Source organism: Canis lupus, chromosome 36 (assembly GCF_048164855.1).
Source record: "Canis lupus baileyi chromosome 36, mCanLup2.hap1, whole genome shotgun sequence".
Classification (NCBI taxonomy): domain Eukaryota; kingdom Metazoa; phylum Chordata; class Mammalia; order Carnivora; family Canidae; genus Canis; species Canis lupus.
In genome coordinates, this window is record NC_132873.1 from 23,872,216 (window position 1) to 23,894,284 (window position 22,069).

At 39.9% G+C, this 22,069-nt stretch overlaps 1 protein-coding gene across 3 annotated transcripts; it reads right to left on the reverse strand.

Moving 5' to 3' along the window:
- Positions 1-1,101: 1,101 nt before the first annotated feature.
- COQ10B (coenzyme Q10B) lies at positions 1,102-22,019 on the reverse strand. 3 transcript variants are annotated; one of them, XM_072812916.1, is made up of 5 exons: positions 21,795-22,018; positions 16,576-16,725; positions 10,246-10,438; positions 4,206-4,307; positions 1,102-2,143 (listed from the first exon to the last, which is right to left on the reverse strand). In XM_072812916.1, the coding sequence occupies exons 1-5, from the start codon at positions 21,908-21,910 to the stop codon at positions 1,976-1,978; spliced, it is 729 nt and encodes a 242-aa protein (XP_072669017.1). In that variant the 5' UTR covers positions 21,911-22,018; the 3' UTR covers positions 1,102-1,975. The 3 variants fall into 3 exon arrangements, with proteins under 3 accessions (XP_072669017.1, XP_072669018.1, XP_072669019.1); XM_072812917.1 differs by lacking the exon at positions 21,795-22,018 and adding an exon at positions 21,661-21,770; XM_072812918.1 differs by lacking the exon at positions 16,576-16,725 and having other exon boundaries at positions 21,795-22,019.
- Between the last annotated feature and the right edge of the window lie 50 nt (positions 22,020-22,069).

A 22,069-nucleotide genomic window follows, 5' to 3' on the forward strand; every position in this document is an offset into this window, starting at 1 on the left:
CTCCATGCAGGGAGCCGGATGTGGGACTTGATCCCAGGACTCCAGATCACGCCCTGGGCCAAAGGCAGACAATGAACCACCCAGGCGTCCCTGTACTCAAGTATTGTATATAAAACAGTGATATATTCAGACACTCAGGGATTCTAAAAATTTAGCTACCACTTGACTTCTCTCAAGAAATCACTAAAGGATTTCCCCTGCATTTTTAAAGTAAATTAAAAATAGGAGGCCAGGGCACCTGGTTGCTCAGTGGTCCACAGGCTCAGGGCCTACAGAGTGTTGCACTAGATAAAGCAAAGAGGATAGATACTGGAGCCAGAATGCCTGGGTATATTGTATCCTGCCTGTTCTGACCACAGTTAGGGAACATCAAGGGTTAGATGGATGGCTAGGATCAAGGCAATATTTGTATTTTTCTGGGCTCCCTCACCAAAATACCATCTACATACTTTCATAATAGTGAGTTAGATCCCAACCACTAAGTTAGATTCTGAACCTGAAAGTTTATCTATAGCATTTATAAGAGTAGTAGTAAAATACAGGTTCTTATATCCATCAAAAGAAAAGTAATATATACGGGGATAAAAAATTATCTGGGTCCTAGGTCTGCCATTAAAAAAATCTTTTGTGGGATGCCTGGGTGGCTCAGTGGTTGAGCGTCTGCCTTTGGCTCAGGTCATGATCCAGGGGTCCTAGGATCATCCCACGTCAGGTTCCCTGTGGGGACCCTGCTTCTCCCTTTGCCTGATGTGAGCAGACTGTAGGAGTCCTTCACCACTGTATAACCAGCAACTGGCACACAGCATGCACTCAAAACAGATTGATTGGAAAAATTGATGCAAACGTGCTTTTATGTAGAGAGCGAATTATTGAGGTTTCTTGTTGATGTGAAGAAACAAACAGCACTCTGACCAGAAAGGTAATGCAAGAGGGTTGTTGGGTATGGATTGAAAAGAGGGAGGATCACTATTAATTAAAGGAAGACTGAATTTTGCCCAGATTTGTTTCATGAAGTGCTACAGTGAAACTTTACTGTCTATATAAAATACACATTGAAACAATACAGGAGGATTTCAATAACCAAAATAACTGTACAAAAAATAAACAAATTTACTTTATTAAGTTACCACTTCAGTCCTTTAGACATTGATTTGTTTACAAAAATATCAGTTTGAAATACATTACTGAAAGTGAGTACACACAATAAATAGAAAATTGGGATGTATGGTGCTAGAGACCTATCGACCAACTTATCTTCATCCGTCGCCCACTGCTGTAGTCAAAATTTGACATACAATTAGCATTACCGAAAGAGTAGTCAGAGTATCTGGAAGAGGGCTGCAAACTACAAGAGAAGTAAGTAGCTTAAAGCTCTGGACCACTCACCAAAAAAAATATTCACTGTTTATCTAGGAGTTAATGTCACTACACATGGCACTGAATTACCTATTACCCATTAGGAACAATTTAAAATAAGAAAGTGCCAGGGAACCTTCATTAACAGTATTTTTAAGTCAAAGTTTACTTTAAATATCTGATGATTACTCAAATATCCTAAACCAAGAGGCAAGTCCTATGACAATAAGTTATAAATAGTCTGAATTTAATAACTTAAAGGTGATACGGTTAATATAATACATACTATGTGAACATCTCAACTAAACTCTTTCAAATAAGGTGATAATTAAAGGGTTTAAATTTAGTTTCAATTTCTGCTAAGAGTGATGTCCATATTCTAGCAATAGGAATGACATCCCATTATTGTAAATATGCTAATATATACATTACTTTGAATTACACTTGATTAAATTCTATATACATGTGGTTCCATATTCCAAGTGCAAATTCTCAACGGTGCAGGTTTATAATCAAAGCTGTGTTTAACAAATGCTCTCTGACTTCTGAAAGCAAATGAAAGCACTTCCTAAAAGTGAATACACTAAAGTTACAAGTAGGTGACCAGTTCTTTTTCCTTTTACGTGTGATGAACTTCATGAAGCATTAATTCCCGAGGTATATTTGTTTCTGGACCATACAGCTTACATGCTCTTCTTTCAAAGGCAGCTACCATCTGCTTTACAACTTCATCGAAAAACAGTGTGGCAAGCTGAGAGTGTAGAAGGGAGCGAAATTCAAAAGAAATCTGTAGGAAAATGTTGATTATTTTAGGAAGATCTTTTACTCAATCTCTACTTAGGGTGGTGGTACTCACATTGTGAAATGGCCTGCTTGGCCAGTATCTACCACACAGCTGTAATACAGGTGTAGCTAGCTGAGATTTTTTAACATTCCTCAGAAGATGGAGATTTACTTTCCACAATGAGCAAAACTACTACTGGCAATAAGCTTAAGTAAACAAGGCCAATGAGTTTCATTTCAAGACATAATCTGCTTTTATTAAGTTAAAGAAAACTGCAAAAAAGCTGAATAAATACCATATGACTCTGGCTTCTTTTTAATGTGCCCCTTTTAGATCTATCCTACTTCGCCTATAAAAGAGGGAACTAATCCTTCTGACAGTTATTCCTATGAGAAGTAGCAGCAGGAAGAGGAGATTGATCCACTAAACAGATGGGGTAAGTGATACAACCTTAAAGTCGACAATGATTTAGAACTTCATTTGTATCTCCTCAAGACATAAGTCAAGGCAGGTGGTTTGAGAAACAGTATTTTTGGGCCAAATATCCACTAAATTTTAAAACTGCTTTAATTTTTCATTTTGGGGGGTAATTTTTCATTGAAATAATTTCAAATTTATAAAAAAGTTGCAAAAATAGTACAAAGATGTCTCTCATACTCATCACCCAGATTTCCCCTTTTTAATGTCTTATAGAACCACAGTGCACTTATTATTATTTTTTTTAAAGATTTTGTTTATTTATTCAGAGAGAGAGAGAGAGAGAGAGAGAGAGTGTGTGTCACAGGCAGAGGGAGAAGCAGGCTCCACGCAGGGAGCCTGATGTGGGACTCGATCCCGGGTCTCCAGGATCACACCCCGGGCTGCAGGTGGCTCTAAACCACTGTGCCACCGGGACTGCCCACACAGTGCAATTATTAAAGCCAGGAAGTTAAGAGAGAGTTAATGCTACTAGATAATAACACTAATATATAATCTACACAGGCCTTGGGCAGCCTGGGTGGCTCAGTGGTTTAGCACAGCCTTTAGTCCAGGGTGTGATCCTGGAGACCCGGGATTGAGTCCCCTGTCGGGCTCCCTGCGTGGAGCCTGCTTCTCCCTCTGCCTGTGTCTCTGCCCCCCTCTCTCTCTCTCTCTCTCATGAATAAATAAATAAAATCTTAAAAAAAAAAAAAAACCTACACAGACCTTAAACAAATTTCCCCAACTGTCCCATTAATGTCCACTAATTTTTTAATGTTTTAATGAAGACAACTCAGGAAAACAAAAACAAAACTCCAGAGCTGACAACAGTAGCACATTGTAATTTAATCAAAATTATGACTATTTCTTGAAATGCAATGCCTGAGTTGCAAATACAGCTACCAACTCATGTCTTATCTGTTCAAAAAAAGCCTTAAGTGCCTTTAGGTTTTCTAGAGCTAAGGTGATGTGAACAAGAAAACCCTATATTTTAAAAACATATTTTCCAGACCCTAGATTTGAAAAATGTATTTTCGGGATCCCTGGGTGGCGCAGCGGTTTGGCGCCTGCCTTTGGCCCAGGGCGTGATCCTGGAGACCCGGGATCAAATCCCACGTCGGGCTCCCTGCATGGAGCCGGCTTCTCCCTCTGCCTATGTCTCTGCCTCTCTCTCTCTCTGTGTGTGTGACTATCATAAATAAATAAGAATTTCAAAAAATGTATTTTCCCCCTTTGCACTTTATTTCTGCATCATAAATCAATATGTAGATTTCATTTGGGGTTAATAAACAGTTATTAAGCTCTTACTGAAATCATAATATGTGTCATATAATCTATGGACCTGTAAAAATTAGAAAATAGAGAAGGAATAGCTATTCAAGGTTTTCAAGAAAAAAAAAGAAGATTCATTAGTATTCTTTCTTATAAAGTTGGTGTAAAAAAAGGCATTCAGTATTCAGAAAACTGGGATTTTCGGAAAGCATCTTTTAGTAATCACTATGCACATAATATTAATTACAGCAGCTGGGTTCTAATCAATGGATTATACCTTCTTTACCAGCTTCACCTGATACTTGGAACAAACCAAGGGCTGTATGAGACTTACTGAAAAATCCAAGGTACAAGTTCTTGGGTAGCCAGGAAGACCAGGACTAAAACGCCAAACAGTCTCCAAATGATTGAAAAGCTTCCCATCCGTACAGGATGCCTAGAACAAAATGAAAAAATATAACTGCAGTAAAATACACTTAGACCGTCCAGAATCTACAACTGAGGATGATTTTTTTTTTTTTTTAATTTTTAAAGATTTAATTTTTTTTAGAGAGTGAGAGAGCGCGCTTAGGGTGGGGGGCAGTGAGGAGCAAAGGGAGAGGGAGAGTCTCTTAAGCAGATTCTGTGCTGAGTGTAGCTACACAGGGCTTGACCTCATGACCCTGAGATCATGACCTGAGCTGAAAATGAGAGTTAGCTGCTTAATCAACTGCACTACCCAGATGCTCCAGGGAGGATTGCTTTTTAAAAATATGTTTGTAGGTCAAATCACAGGTGTTAAATATGATCTTATTTTCAGCTTGGTACTAGGAAGTGACCTGCAAATATAGGTCATTTTCTTTTGTCCTGGGATCCCCAATATTTTCAGTTCCCCCCTTCACTGCTGTGCTTAGAAATTTCTCCTCCAGCAGCAAAACAGGCAGTGATTTTTCTGGAAGTTTATTTCCAGTCTTGCCACTTATAAGTAATCCTGAACAAGTTAATTCTCTGTATCATATTATCTTTTATCTATAAAAGAAATATAATACCTATTTTATACCAATCATTATGATATAGCTAAAATATTTATAAGATATCTGGCACAGATCCCAAGCATGATTCTAGAATTCTCCTTTCCTACCCAAAGATTTTTCTCTCCTCAGTCACATTTAGTCTTTCCTTTAGTCATTATTCTCTATTTCTTTTTTTTTTTTTTTTTTTTTTAAAGATTTTATTTATTTATTCATGAGAGAGACACACACACACACAGAGGCAGGGACGCAGGCAGAGGGAGAAGCAGGCTCCATGCACTGGGAGCCCGACGTGGGACTCGATCCCGGGTCTCCAGGGTCACGCCCTGGGCTGAAGGCGGCGCTAAACCACTGAGCCACCCAGGCTGCCCTATTCTCTATTTCTAAGGGGATTCACGGTTCCAGTTTTCCTGAAAGTCTGGCCCTGACCCATGTCCCTAAACCATTGATTTCTAAGCTGTAATCTCTTCAATGCTCATGTTTATTTTCTACGTGTATGTACACACTGAAACATGATACTCAGTGATGTTATATGGCAGTGCATCTTGATATTTCTTTTTTGGTATTATTAAAAAGAGGCTGGTTGGGACCCACCAAGAGTTGCCTCCTGCAGCGTGAAAAATGGTGGCCAGATTCAGTCACTGGCAGATTGTTAGGACTGGTTATGACTTTGAATGAAGTTTAGCTTCTCTACTTACCATTCTAAGACGCTATCTGGGCCTTAATACTAGTAGACAACTGACCTCAAGAGTATCTATCACCTTCCTCAGCAGCAAACCATCTTTTAGAACCTTGTTTCAAAGTCAACACCGCCATCCCCAATTAATCTTTAAGTTTTCAGCTCTTTTGGCATATTCCAGGGCCAATAAATCATCAAGCCTCTCTACCCATTCTTCTTTTTCTTGAGAAAGAGAGTGAGAGAGGGAGTGCACTCGCGAGCAAGGGGTGGGGGGAGGGAGGGCAGAGAGAGAAGCCAGGTGCCCCTACCCTTTTTCTTTGATAACTTCTTTCCCTCAACAGTTTCTGCTGTCCCTCCCCTGAACCTATGCACTACAGATTAGCAAAAAGGACTTGCATCTATCAGTAAACTCTTTCCCCCCAGAGTGTACTTATTCTTCCCTAGCTATCGCCTCCCTAAACACAAAATGCAGGATTAATTCTGACTGTATCTGGATCTCTCCAGATAGTTTAAACTGGAAGCCAAAGAGCTTAAAATATATTTACAGTTTATTCCTCACTTCTCCTGCAACTAAACTCTTTTGAGTCAATTATCAGATGAAAACAAGGTAGAATCATTATAAAGAAAATTAACCGCATTCATACTAAAAAGCATTTACACAGACATGCTCTAAAAACAAAAACAAAAAAACACAAAGACATGCTCTATTTTTACACTCATAAAAGAAAATATTTTAATTGTTAAAATAGAAATCAATGAATGTTTTAAAATTTATTTAGACATGATAAAATAAGTCATCAAAATGCTAATGGGGCGCCTGGGTGGCTCAGTTGATTAAGCATCTGCCTTCAGCTCAGGTCATGATCCCAGGTCTGAGGACTGAGTCCCACATTGGGCTCCCTGCTCAGCAGGGAGTCTGCTCTTCTCTCTCTGTTGCTCCCCCTGCTTGTGCTCTATCAAATAAAAAAAATAAAATCTTTTTTTTTCAAATGCTAATAGCTAACTTTACTCACATTATGCTAAGTTACTAGAGAAAAGTGAAAATTTTTTTCAAAGGGTTCAGTTTTATATGTAGTTCAATAATGACTGTCTAATTTTTTTTAAAGATTTTATTTATTTATTTATTTATTTATTTATTTATTTATTTATTTATGAGAGACACACAGAGAGAGAGAGAGAGAAAGAGGCAGAGACACAGGCAGAGGGAGAAGCAGGCTCCATGCAGGGAGCCCGACATGGGACTTGATCCTGGGTCGCCAGGATCACGCCCTGGGCTGAAGGTGGCGCTAAACCGCTGAGCTCCTGGGGCTGCCCTGACCATCTAATTTGTAAAAGCTTCAAAAATCTATTACAAAATCTTATTTCAGTTACCCAACTTTAAGGCAATATATTCCTCCCTTCTTCACAATCACGTAAGAAGCTTATAGGAGGTGTGCCTGGGTGACTCAGTCAGCTAAGCATCTGACTTTTTTTCTTTTTAATTTATTCATGAGAGATACAGAAAGAGACACATACACACACACACACACACACACACACACAGGCAGAGGGAGAAGCAGGCTCCATGCAGGGAGCCCAACGTGGGACTCAATCCCGGGTCTCCAGGATCACACCCTGGGCCGAAGACAGCGCTAAACTGCTGAGCCACCTCGGCTGCCCAGCATCTGACTCTTGATTTTAGCTCAGTCATGATCTCAGGGTCATAAGATCAAGCCCCATGTCAGGCTCTGCACTGAGCATAGAGCCTGCTTGGGATTCTCTCTTAAAAAAAAAAAAAAAAAAAAAAAAGGCAGCTTATAGGAAATTTTTTATTTTTATTTTTGCTTATAGGAAATTTAACAATGAAGGAGAAATAGCTATTGGGAATGCTCACTGCAATATACTCACTTCTTCTAACTACTTTTTCACAAAATGCGACAGTGCTGTATTCATATCAATAATCTAGCCCAAGGGGCAGGCCTGGTGGCTCAGCGGTTTAGCGCCGCCTACAGCCTGAGGTGTGATCCTGGAGACCCAGGATCGAGTCCCTAGTCGGGCTCCCTGCATGGAGCCTGCTTCTCCCTCTGCCTGTGTCTCTGCCTCTCTCTCTCTCTCTGTCTGTATGAATAAATAAAATCTTAAAAAAAGGGAGAAGTGGGCTCCTCACAGGGAGCTCGATGCAGGACTCAATCATCAGACCTGGGATCATGCCCTAAGCCAAAGGCAGATGCTCAACCATTGAGCCACGCAGGTGTCCTGGACCCACAGATTTTTAGTGGTTTTTTTTTTTTTTTTTTTTAGATATTGCTAAAGGTTTCATTACTAACAGCAAAGATACTAACCACAATAGGAGGTGTTATGAGGATGACCAATGACTGGTTGTTCTGACTGAACTGACCCAGACCATAAAAACTATGACAGGTAAAATGTTTATACTGTGACCCAGGCAGTAATATTCACTGAACCATTACCTTTATTAAATCTGCTGAAAACCTTCAAGAGTTTCTGGTCATTACAGATTTATGTGCACTAGAATTACTAACATATCACAAGCATTTTTGGGGCAACTTATAATTTGCAGAAAAAGTCACATGGTTTCTGCTGCTCCCATGGTTATAATGATATGTATTCTATGCCACATGCATGTATTAGGTATTAAAATCTAAAACGTGAACCCAGGGACTACTGAAGGATGAACACACGTAGGTGTATGGTTACTCTCAAACATATCTTCAAGGGCAGCCCTGGTGGCTCAATGGTTTAGTGCTGCCTTCAGCCCAGGGCGTGATCCTGGAGACCTGGGATCGAGTCCCACGTCAGGGTCCCAGCATGGAGCCTGTTTCTCCCTCTGCCTGTGTCTCTGCCTCTCTCATCTCTGATGAATAAATACATAAAATTAAAAAAAAAAAAGAAACATATCTTCAATAAATTAGCACATTTAGCGAGGTAGCTTATTTTAATGGAAAAATAGCTTCGGAATCTGACATGTATAATGTAAATTTGCATAAGGTTCTTAATTTCTCTAAGCCTCATAAAATTGAGATACCAATGATCATTTAATAGATGTTACTATGAGGATTTTTTAAAAATATTTATTCATTTGGGGGAGAGAGTGTGCACACAGAGGGACAGAGGGAAAGAGAGAGAAATTCCAAGCCGACTCCATGCTGAACGCACAGCCTCAAGTAAGACTCAATCCCACGACCCCGAGGATCACAACCTGAGCCAAAAGCAAGAGTCGGATGCTCAACCGACTGCACCACCCAAGTGCCCCAGAAGATTTTTTTTTTCCTGATAGTTTCTCCTTTCTCGTTGGCAGTGCTGAAAGTTGCCAAGATTATGAGGAACATCGCCGGATCTGCAATAACCCAAGAACAAAGCAGTGAGATGCTCATAAGCATAGACTCTCATGACTCCCATCATTGTAGTACTGGTGCTGAGGATACACAAAGATGTAAATGAGGTGCTCCCGTTCACTCAAGTAGCTCAACTTTGTCAAGCAGAAATCCAGATGAAGAAGTAAATTTTCTTATAAAATGGTAAGAGAAAGCATGTACAAAGCCCAGAGGAATCACCAGAGCAGGACTGATTATATAAGGAAAGGGGGGAAAGAAATACCAGGCAAATTTGAAGGATTACTAGGCAGAGACATAAGGTCACTACAGGGAGAAGTGAGGAATATGCAGACACAAGGCTGTGCAGTAAGTGCTGTATAGTGCATTCATGGAAACTGAAGATAGAAAGTACTGCCTAAACATTAAGTGTAGTTTTTTTTGTATGTGTTGGGGAAGGGGTGGGAGTGATAATAAAGCAGAAGACAATCTTGTATGTGTTAAGAAGCAAGGGAAGGTGTGTCTACTTAAAAAAAAAAAAAAAAAAAAGGGGGCCAGCAAAGGGAAGAAAATAAATCAGGAGGAGAAAATTGAAGTTTTCTTTCCCTCCCACAAGAGTTCTTTTACTTAGATGCAGCATAACATATGAAGATTTAAGTTATAAGAGATTGAAGTCAGGAAATAGAAAAACATTTTATGAGATATTCACTGGTGTCAGAAAGACAGCCAGTCTTGGCTCTGTAACTTTGGGCAAGTTGTTTAATTCTTCTAAGCCTTAATTTGCTCAACTGTTAAGATGGAGAACAGTAACATTTGAATCTGGAAGGGCTGTTATGAAGATTAAGTGAATTAATTCAAGCAAGCACTACAAAGAACTTGATAAATGTTAGCTACTGGATGAGAGGCAGTGCAGAACTCCAAAACTATGAGAAAAACAGGTGGAAACATTCAGCATGGTAGAGTCCCAGTGGAGCACAGCCTTTTAAGTGGAGTTCAAGTTTGAGAGTAAGACAAGGGTAGACTTTAAGCTTCACTGGATAATAGACTCTCTCTGGTATAAGAGTTGCCACCTCCTTCAACGCCTAACAAGGAGCTGACAAAGGCACTTAGCTCTGGCCAATTACTAAGAAATGATATTCTGTGGGCATAAAAGATAACTAAGCTTTAAGTCTTTGGCCACCAAACTCTAGGAATTCAAAAGAACTCTATGGAATTCTGTCTTTTTGTGTGTTTAAACCTGGGTACCATTTCAATTCAATGGCTCCTCTTCTGACAAGGGTCAAGATGATCAATATAATACATGTAACAACACCTGGCATTTGATAGAATCAACATTTGGGAAATACTTAAATACAACAAAACCAAAACTATTACCTTTACCAAATGTGGTTTCACCAAGGTTACTACTGATGTATAGCGCTCCAAAACAGGTGGAAACCCAATTTCTAATCGTGTTTTGCAGTATCCGGTTCTCTTTGATATTACATCTGATTTTTTGCACCAAGGAACAAAATGTTTGTAATCCTCCATTCCTGATACCACATCATACATTTCCTGCATAGAATATCTTTTTAAAAAAATAGAGAGAGAGAAGTGTTAGCTGCACCTAGTTATATGACATATGTATACTTTAAATTGTATACGAACAAAACTTCGGGTGTATGCATGAGCAATAAATCATTTGGCATACATGCTAACCCACACACCGAAACGAAGGACTTCAATACGAAAAAATAAAAGGTAGCTAAATATTTGTATTAAGCAGAGGTCATAATCTGGCATACCACAGGTTGACTCTGGCTTACAGATGTGGCTTTTGAAATTTTAATTAGTGGCATTTAAAAATTGAGGGTTTGAACAAAACAACAACAAGAAGCAACTTAAATATTTATCCGTTGATAGACATTAATAAACGCTTAATAATAAATGATTAATAAATTATGGTATATCCATACTGTGGAACTCTGTACCAGTTATTTGAAAGAATTAGGATCCAATATATACTTTATATATATTTTTTTCAATATATACTTTAAAGTTCATTTCTACTTATTTACTTTTAGTAATCTCAACACCCAACATAGGGCTCAAACTCATGACCCTGTGATCAAGAGTTGCATGCTCTTCTGACTTAGCCAGGCACCCTCTCTTTGTTTTTAAAGTTTACTTATTTATTTATTAAAGATTTTACTTATTTATTCATGAGAAACAGAGAGAGAGAGGCAGAGACACAGGAAGAGAGAGAAGTAGGCTCCCCACGGAGAGGGGAGCCCAATGCGGGACTCAATCCCAGGATCCCGGGATCACAACCTGAGCCAAAGGCAGATGCTCAAGCATTGAGCCACTCAGGTGCCCCTAAAGTTTATTTTATTTATTTTATTTTTTAAAGGGTTTTATTTATTTATTCGTGAAAGACACACAGAGTGAGAGAGGCAGAGATACAAGCAGAGGGAGAGGCAGGCTCCATGCAGGAAACCTGACATGGGACTTGATCCCGGGACTCCAGGATCACGTCCTGGGCTAAAGGCGGTGCTAAACCGCTGAGCCACCCGGGCTGCCCTAAAGTTTATTTTTTTAAAGATCAAATATACACGTTAGAACAAAGAGATTTATCATCTATTGTTATGTGAAATAAAAACATATTACAAAGCAGACAGGATATGGATGGTTCTAGTACCCATTTAAGAAAAATTATAATACTGTATTTCCCACTTTTAATCATTTGATGTTTATTTTTCCTGAAACATGTTAACAGAATATCTATAATGAAAAACTATTTTTAAAGCCTTAGAAGGGGGATCCCTGGGTGGCGCAGTGGTTTGGCGCCTGCCTTTGGCCCAGGGTGCGATCCTGGAGACCCGGGATCGAATCCCACATCGGGCTCCCGGTGGATGGAGCCTGCTTCTCCCTCTGCCTGTGTCTCTGCCTCTCTCTCTCTCTGTGAGACTATCATAAATTAAAAAAAAAAAAAAAAAAAAAAAAAAAAAAAATTAAAGCCCTAGAAGGACCGAGATTAAACAATTAACAGTTTTTAATTCAAGAAAAAAGAAGTAGGAGTAAAGATAGTATATTGTTAGGTTTTTATACAAGCATGTAATATTTCTGTAATTAAAAAAGAAAGATACTATTCTAGAACACAAAAAAAGGAAACTTTTGGTTCTCTTTTTTTTTAGTTTTTTTTTTTAATAAATTTATTTTTTATTGGTGTTCAATTTACCAACATACAGAATAACACCCAGTGCTCATCCCGTCAAGTGCCCCCCTCAGTGCCCATCACCCATTCACCTGCCCCCTTTGGTTCTTTTTATAAGCCAGCATAACACCCTACAAACCTGAACAAAGAACAGAAAAAATAAAATCTATAGATCAACATCACCTGTGATTACTGAGGCAACAATTCTAAATATCAGCAAATAAAATCCAGAAATACATATAAAAAAAAGCCATTAACAATCAAATGTAACTCTTTTAAAGATGCATGGATGGCTTAATACTAAGAATTATATTATTACAACCATATTAGCCAAAAGAAGAAAAAAGAAAAACTGTGTAATTCCCTCCATAAATGGTCACATACCAAAATCATTCATTCACATTAGAGTTAGAAATAAGACAAAGATGCTAGTTGTCATTGTTACGTAACATTGTTCTGAAAATATCAGTCGATGTAATTAAATCAGAGCATGAGGGATCCCTGGGTGGCGCAGCGGTTTGGTGCCTGCCTTTGGCCCAGGGCGCGATCCTAGAGACCCGGGATCGAATCCCATGTCGGGCTCCCTGCCTGGAGCCTGCTTCTCCCTCTGCCTGTGTCTCTGCCTCTCTGTGTGTGTGTGTGACTATCATGAATAAATAAATAAAATCTTTTTAAAAAAATAAATAAATCAGAGCATGAAATATGAGGCATACATGTGGAAAAGAATTAGGTGAAATTATCAATTGGCAGGTCAATCAGTTGAGAAGAGAATTCAGAATTCAGTAAAATAATCTGTCACAGAACTTTAAAAATTAATGTCTTTCTTATACTAATAAGAACCAGATAGAAAACAGTAGCATAGAAATGTAAAATCACTACAAATAAATTCAACAAAAAAACTTCAGAGCCTAAATGGAAAACAAACAGAAACAACAGTCTACGGCTACATGTTAAAGAAGAGTGAATAATGATAGCGTATTAGATAATACGTATTAAAGACACATATTATTCTTTTTTTTTAATTTTTTGATACGTATTATTCTTATAAAGACTCAACACTGTTAAAACAGAATTCATCTCAAAATGATGATATGGTATTTTAGACCACCACTATGGACAGACCAACATGGCAGGTCTATAATTCTGTCTCCCCTGCTCTTTTTTAAAGATTTATTTATTCATTCATGAGAGATACAGAGAGGCATAGAGAGAGGGAGAAGCAGGCTCCCTGCAGGACTCGATCCTAGATCCCAGGATCACACCTCTGGTTCAGGTAGTCGTTCAACCGCTGAGCCACCCAGTTATACCTCTGTCCCCCCTTTAACAAGTACATGGTCAGCATCAACCAGGCCATGCCCTACAACTACCCCGTACACCTTCCAAATGACAGGAACATGGTCAAGGTACCCAACCGCCCCCAGAATCCCCCTGGGCCCAAGCTTGGAGTGGCTGAAGAAACTGTGAGCACCTCTAGTGGCAGGGAAGACACCTCCTCCCAGTCGCCAATAAAATGTGAAAAGGGAAAAATATGTATATACAGTAATTTAAACAATCACAATCTAAATTACAAAAGGGAAGCTTTGGAGTAAGAGAAAATGAGTCTTTACGTATATTTAAATTAATCTTTATGATCATGAAATGAGGCCCGCAGCAGAGGAAAGGGAAAAAACCCTACCTCCTAAGTTTTTAGTGACTTTGAAAATAAATACTAAAATAAGTCCCATGAAGAAGTATGAAACCTTGCAGCCTGAAAGCTGGTTGTTCTAGAAGTAGTCTACAGCAACTAAGAAAGCGGTACAGAAAAAAAAAAAAAAAAAAGAAAGAAAGCAAGCAAGCAAGCAAGCAAGCAGTACAGCATAGGGGTCAAGGGGATAGACTTTGTAGTCAGAAAGGACTGTGCTCAAATACCAACCCTAAAACATAAAAAGCCACATGACCCTGTGTAGGTTAACAGCTCAGTTTTATTTTCTTCATCCGTAACTGAAAAGTATTTCCACAGGGTTCTTTTGAGGGTTAAGTGAAATAGTTTTAGCATAGTGCACAGTGATTAATAAGCATTTAATAAAGGGGTGCCTGCGTGGCTCAGTTGGTTAAACACAGGACTTCAACTCAGGTCATGATCTCAAGGTCCTGGGATGGAGCCCTGCACTGGGCTCCCCACTCAGCGGAGAGTCTGCTTCTCCCTCTGCTTCTCCCCTGCTCATGCAGGCATGCACCCCCCCTCAAATAAACAAAATCTTTAAGTAAAGTACTTAATAAAGAGTAGCTAATATTATGTGTTATGTCAAATACAGGGAAAAAAGATGATGACTGGATAAGATCAATTTGTAATAAAAAAAAAGAACTTCAGCATAAGAAAGACTAAGGAAGTAACAATAAATAAATATGGTGGGGAAAATAATCTTAGGAATCCTGACACTTAATGTGCATTATCTCCATAAGCTTCAGTTTCCTATCTCTAAAATGGAATAACATTTGGTTATCAGTTGGTGGCTCAGTTGGTTAACTGTCTGTCTTTGGCTCCGGGCATGATCCCAGGATCCTGGGATCAAGCCCGGGCATGGGGCTCTCTGCTCGGCGGGAATCTGCTTCTCCCTCCCTCTGCTCCTCTCCCTGGGTCATGCTCTCTCTCATATAAATAAATATCTTAAAAATAAAATAAAACAGGATAACAACATCTAGTTTACATGGCTATTGTGAGAATTATTTATTAAAGATTTATTTATTTATTTATTTATTTATTTATTTATTTATTTATTATAGACAGAGAAAGAGAGAGAGAGAGAGGCAGAGACACAGGAGGAGGGAGAAGCAGGCTCCATGCCGGGAGCCTGACGTGGGACTCGATCCCGGGACTCCAGGATGGCGCCCTGGGCCAAAGGCAGGCGCTAAACCGCTGAGCCACCCAAGGATCCCCTACTGTGAGAATTAATAAAACAGTAAATATAAAACACACAGCAATACCTGTCAAATGAAAGATACATAGTAAAAAGAAGATACTAATAGTGATTCAAAAGTAAAGCAGACCAATTCACTATCTTTTTGTTGCCATTTCTTCTTTTCACAGATACCAACTCTGGCAAAGACATCTATCTATCCAATAATGCAGGCTCACTTTACATGGTATTGTTACTGGAGGCTACTATTCCCAGTCCCTTTCTTACATTTAGTTGGGATTACATGACTATTCTTGCCAATAATCCCTTCCAGACCAATAAGGTTTAGAATCAGGTATATCTTTTTAAGCGACTCTGAGGATTAAGGAATTACAAAAGGCACAAATTAGATGGAGCCTAGGTTCCTAAACTGCTGCCCATGGATGGGGAATACCCACTTGAACTTTCTTATGCAAAGAAAGAAAGAAATTTTGGGGTTTTACCTGTACAACTGCTAGTATCAGCTGAACCAATACAGTGACTTAGCCAGTAATAAAGGTAGTTTTAGTGACAAAAGCTGAGTCTGCTCAAAGTTCTTTACTACAGAAAAGTCAGAAGGAAAAACCAACTGAAAAAAAATGAAATGCACTTTTACAAGAATTCATGTAATATTTAATGGCTTGTTGAGAATTAAGACCCCCTTGTAGAAATTCTCATATGAATAGATGCTGTATTTCTGGTTTATCAGAACTGCTGTCTCCCCATTCTCTTTTGTATATACTCTTAGATCAGGGGCCAAACCTGGCCCATTGCCTGGTTTTGCAAATAAAGTTTTATTAGCACAAACCCACACCCATCCATTTATTACATATTATCTACAGCAATATGTCTTTTGGGCTACAACTACAATGACAGAGTAGTTGCTACAGAGACAGTATGGTCCACAAAACCTAACAGATTTATTCTCTGGTCCTTTATTTATTTATTTTAAAAACACTGTATGTATTTATTTGAGAGAGAGAGGAGAGAGGAGAGAGACAGAGAGAGAGAGAGAGAGGAGAGAGAGAGAGTGCGAGAGCATGCACAAGCAGGGGGAGCAGCAGGCAGAGGAACATTCAGCTCCCTCCTGAGCAAGGAGCCTGGCACAGGGCTGGATCCCAGTACCCTGGAATCATGGCCTGAGCCAAAGGCAGACACTCAACTGACTGAGTCTGAGCCACCCAGGTATTCCCATATTTACTATCTGGTCCTTTGCCAACCTATTTTCTAGGTGGTAGGAGCCTCTTAGGACATTAGCATGTTATTTATCTATGTATGTCTATACATGAGGCAGCTATATAAACATTGAGCCCAACATACCACTAATGTTGCCTCTATAGAAACAGACTGTACAAAAATGCAAGTCATAATACACAGTTCAATTATTTCCTTTACATGTCAAGGCTTAAATCTATCCTATAAAGTTACCATGTAACTATGCTCATTCAACAAATATTTATAAAACAGCAAAAGCTACAGCAAGGCCAATCTAGAAAAACCAAAGCTTATTCTATAAGAAGAAAATCCAGAAAAAAAAAAGTCATGATGTTCTACAGAAAATTGTGAACATACGTTTAGCAGAAATCATATACAAACCCTATAATTCTCCTTTCTGAATATTCTTTTCTTTTGTTTATTAATGGTGCAGCGATTTTGAAGAAAGTTCTTGCATATATCTCCTTAGGCAAAATTGAGGTATGTAGTGGAAGAGTTCTGGTCATCAATATACCACAGGAAGCTAAATATCTAAAAAGACAAAAATTACCTCATTTAAAGCAGCACTGAAAATTAAGAGGAAACACAAATTACAGATGTAAAATACTATCACACTTTTTTTTTTTTAAAGTAATTTCTACATTCAACATGGGGCTTGAACTCATGATCCCAAGATAAAGAGTCACATGCTCCACCAACTGAGGCAGGCTGGCATCTCAGTAACTATCACACTTTCAGAGGGCTTCACAACATTAGAATATTCCTGAAAAAAATACACACACACACACACACACACAGTTGTGCACACATGCATGCATAAGCACACAGAAAAAAATAATTTTCTTGAGTACCACAAAGAAAACTAAAAATAGTATCTCAGTGTTAGAAGTTTCTGGCACAAATGGTATCTTTCCCAGAAAGTTGGCTTTCAGTCTACAGTCACATATTTCAACATATTCTCCCCGTACATTTGCTAGAATATTGATCACCTATTTTTTTTTTTAAGTAAACTCTATACCCAATGTGGGGCTTGAACTCATAACCCTGAGACCAAGAGTCACATGCTCTACTAAGCCAGCCAGGAGCCCCTCATCATCCATCTTCTAACTCATCTCTCCAGGCTGTCTTCCCAGCTAGATCCACAGAGATTTCTTAATTCTTTTTTTTTTTTTTTTTTAAGATTTTGTTTATTTATTCATGAGAGACAGAGAGAGGCAGAGACACAGGCAGAGGGAGAAGCAGGCTCCATGCAGGGAGGCCGACGTGGGACTCGATTCTGGGACTCCAGGATCACGTCCTGGGACAAAGGCAGGCACTAAACCGCTGCCTCCCAGGGATCCCAGGTTTCTTAATTCTTGATCTACTCTAAGATTTGAGATTGGAGATCTCATGGTCCTGTTGGAACTGTTGCTCTGTTCTCCTTTACCTTCCAAACTCCATTTCAATTGCATATATGTAAAAACACATGTCAAGGAAATTAGAATGTTCCCTGTCTTGGGTACTTCTAAATATAGATGCTGGATACATATTTTTTTTTCAAATGAATATCTTTTATTTTCCCTAATGAGATTATTGCATAACTATTTTATACTACTATTCATGTATTAGTTTACATAGTTATTGAGCTCTTGTTCTGTGCTAGGCACTAGAGATACAATAGCAAAAATAAAAATTAACTTTGAGGATTACTATGCAGTTGAGGATTAAAAAAAAAGTGCTAAGAAAGAAATGGTGGGAACATGTCATTGAGAGCTCCTTTAGATAGGACAGTCTAGGAAGTCCTCTGAGGTTATATTTCATCTGAAACATAATGGAAGAAGTTAACCATGTAAAGAGAGAAACAGGTATGTATGTACATAAAGTGTGTGTGTACACATAGGAGAAGTAGGGGGCATTCCAAGTAGTAGGGGAAAAGCCTGGCAGTAGCCAAAGACTGAAAAAGACTAAGTGTAGCAGCAGTAAAGCAAGCCAGGGGAGTACCATGAAATAATGATAGATGGGTTGGAGCTGGATCATGCTGGGAATTATCAGCTGGAATAAAGTAATTTGGAATTTATCCTTGGGATGCCTAGGTGGCTCAGCGGTTGAGCATCTGCCTTTGGCTCAGGGCATGATCCCAGGTCCAAGGATCAATAAAATACAATTTTTTATTATTTTATTTTTTAAAGATTCCACTTTTTTATTCATGAGAGATACAGAGAGAGAGAGAGAGAGAGGCAGAGGGAGAAGCAGGCTGCATACAGGGAGCCCGATGTGGGACTCAAACCCGGGACTCCATGATCACGCCCTGAGCCAAAGGCAGGCGATCAACCACTGAGCCACCCGGTGTCCCAATAAATATATATATATATTTTTTAAAAAGCAATTTATCCTCAATGCGAAGCTGTTGAAGAATTCTAAGAGTGTTATTTCATTAAATGAAATCTTCAAATTATTATTTCAAACAGTATTTTTAAGAGATTTATTTTAAAGAGAGAGTGTGTGTGCTGGAGTGGCAGAAGGAGAATCCTTTTTTTTTTTTTTTTGAGCGAGAGATTCCTGAAGCAGACTCCATGCTCAGTGTAGAGCTCAAGGTGGTGCTTGATCCCAGGATCCTGAGAGCAGAACCTGAGCCAAAATTAAGAGTTGGCCACTCAATCAACTGAGCCACCCAGGTGCCTCCAATTTTTTTTTAAGTATTTATTATTATTTTTTAAATGGAGTGGAGGTTGGGAAAGAACCGAGGCACCCAAACCCCCTTTCCATGTGCCTCTCCCAGGACACTGCCAACGTCCGGGTATGGACCTGACATTCTAGCTCCATTCGCTTTCAGGGCTAGTTGATTTGGCAGGTAAATTGTTACACACTCCTTAGTGGACCCAAATTATTTTTAAAACAGGGAATAGATGGTCTGGTGAAAGCTCCTATGTCATCATATATATCATTTGCCTTTTAAAGTAGGACTTACTTATAAGTAAAGGTTCTTTAAGGACATAAACTCCCTACAATTCCCCTGAGGAGGAAGTGTCAATCAAATTAAACAAAGAATGGTTGAAGAAATTGGGAATATTCAGCCAGAAGATAGAGAGGATACGTGAGGATATGGACCAAAATGTAAAACAAAAGTCCAATTGGATGGAAAGAAATTTGGGGTCCATAACAACAAGAGCGAGCTTTTGAACAATTAACACTCTTTATAAAAATTAGATGGGCTTATTCCAGAGGCAATGAAATAGAAGTCAATGAAAATGGTTAAGCTAAATGCTGCACAACTATTAATTAAAATATAATGGAAACGAATAAAACATATTAACTATATGGATGAACTTATTGGTGCCTTTTAAGACTAGGATTCTTATATATCCAGCTGTAAATAAAATTGCAAAAAAATGAATTGAGAAAATACAGTAAAACAGGACAGTTTTGTGAATTCTAGGTTTCCTAGGACATCACAAGTAGTATTTGATTTTATAATGATGGTAACAGCATATATATTTTTAAAGATTTATTTATTCATGAGAGACACAAAGAGAGAGGCAGAGACACAAGCAGAGGGAGAAGCAGGCTCCATGCAGGGAGCCCGACATGGGACTTGATCCCAGGTCTCCAGGGTTAGACCCTGGGTTAAACGCGGCGAGCCACCTGGGCTGTCCTATGTTCCCATTTTAGATAGATTCATCTCCTAGAGAGATTAAAAGTGTTAGTGTTCCCAAAAATCTTTAAAAATATGATTTATGGGACGCCTGGGTGGCTCAGTGGTTGAGTGTCTGCCTTCAGCTCAGGGCATGATCCCAGGGTCCTGGGATCGAGTTCTGAGGTTGTATTGATTACAAAAACCAAATCTGGTATACAAAATACCTAATCACATTTCCCTTTTAAGACATTCTTTAGATGACTTTGTTGTAACATTTTTACCTATTGCCCCCACTTTTTGCATAGATACCTTGTTACCTGTTATTGGAAGCAACTATGTGACAGCGATTAAGCACACTTAATTTTCTGATAAATCAGCATCAGAAAAGGCAGCATCTCTGAAATAAACCTTTATTTTAAAAAGATAAGGCTGTTGCCTCTGAAGAGGTGAACTGGTGGTCTAGGAAGCCTACTTTTCACTGTACACAGTTTTGAATTTTGTACCAAGTTTATATAGTACCATCGCTCCAAGGACTCCCCTTCTCCCTGCCCCAAAAAACCCACAAAAAACCTTACACAATCTGATTACAATCATAAAGGAAACACCTGTGTTTAGAGCAAGCTAATAGTTTTCCCAATGAATTTCCATACTATGGTTATAAGCCCCGGATAGTACATCCATTTTCACACATTATCAAGAGTAATTTCTTCAATTGCAGTGAGGAGCCATACAGTCATGTGTATCATTAAACCATTAAATTAAAACTGAATCAGATGAAGGACACCTTTTTGTCACTAACCTTCCAATACTACATCCCAAACACTCCACTAGAATAAAGGCCAGAACCTATGTTAACCTATGTTAATACATTTCCGCCTAAAAATGAGCTCATAAACTCCCTCTCTCTTCATCATTACAAACAGTAAATGTGTGTCTTGGAATTTAAGTCTTAATTTGATCTTTTTAAATTTTTTCTTAACTTGATCATTAAAACAATCACATTTTTTTTTCCCTAAAAGTAACAGTTTTATTTGCCAGCCAGCATTTTACAAGAGTAACACAAGCAGATCCAAAGCCTGATAGGCTATATGCTGCTTAGAATTACTTTCTCAGGTTTCTTTTCTTTCTCTTTCTTTTTTCTTTCTCTTTCTTTCTTCTCTCCTTCCTTCCTTCTCTTTTTTAAATCTCAGGCTGTTTCCTTAAGCAGGACTAAACGATATGAGACACTATTTTATTTCAATCTCAACCAACATTTGTCTAAAAGCACCTAGAGTTGGCTGGGGTTTGGTGTTTGAGAAATTCCTCACTAAATCTAAATTCCTGGAGTTCCAACGTTGGTGCTTTCTTCCCTTCCTCTCGTACTGTTTACAACCGAGGACATTTTAAACACTATATAATTTTCGGGCATAATTCATTACAAAGTCATTAGTAAGAAAAAAAAAAAAAAAACTAAGCGGTGAAAAAAAAAAAAAAAGTATGGAATCATTCCTATCTCCGCCTCCGCCCAGCAGAAGGGAACCAACCGGGAAAACCGAGGGCTGGTTCAAGGTTACAGCGGCTCTAAGTTACATTCGGGGGACGGGGGTGGGGGTGGGGGCGGGGGCGGGGGTGGGGGGAGGGGCGGGGGGCCACGTTAGTCTCGCGCGAGCTCGGGGCGCGGTCCCAGGCCCCCGCCGGAAGCAGGTCGGGCCGCCGGGCGCGGAGGAAGCTCTGGGGGCTGCGCGCCGCCCACAGACGACCCCGCCCGGCAGCGGGCCGTAGGGGAGCCCGGAAGAGCCCCGACTCCCCGTCGCCGAGCTGCTCTATCAGCCGCTGCTGCGGCGGCTGAGGTGGCTCGGCCCAGGACGGCCTACCTGTCGCCGCGGCCCCCCCACGCCCATCGCCGGGGACCTTCTCCCTTCAGAGACGCGGAAAGACATCCGGCCGAGCCGGGCCGCTCCGCCCCTAAGTCCGCGGTCCCACCCGTCGCCGCACCCCCCGTTATTACCTGACGTGCCGCGCAGGCCCCTGCGCCGGAGCCGGGGTTCCAGCCGCTGCCGCTGCCGTCGGGCGGCATCCCGAAACTAGCTTTCTTAGCGCCCTCTGACCGGACCGAGCTGCCATGATCGTTTCGCCGAAGCCGGCGGCCGCCTCCGGGACCAGGCGGACGGCGCCGCCCTCCCCGCCGACCGGCTCCGGCGCCTTCCAGCCAATCGGCGGGTCTCTTGGGCCGCCAGACACGCCCCCTCCTCCCACCCCGAAAGCGCGGAGCTGACGTCAGCC

Bases quoted from the DNA above. Each gene is read 5' to 3' on its own strand.
- COQ10B (XM_072812916.1), bottom strand. From the start codon at position 21,910: ATGGCAGCTCGGTCCGGTCAGAGGGCGCTAAGAAAGCTAGTTTCGGGA. The intron at 4,308-10,245 runs GTAATAGTTTTG...ATTTTGTTCTAG, and splicing joins TGAAACCACATTTGGTAAAG to GCATCCTGTACGGATGGGAA. The intron at 2,144-4,205 runs GTAAGTCTCATA...ATTTTCCTACAG, and splicing joins CTTGTACCTTGGATTTTTCA to ATTTCTTTTGAATTTCGCTC.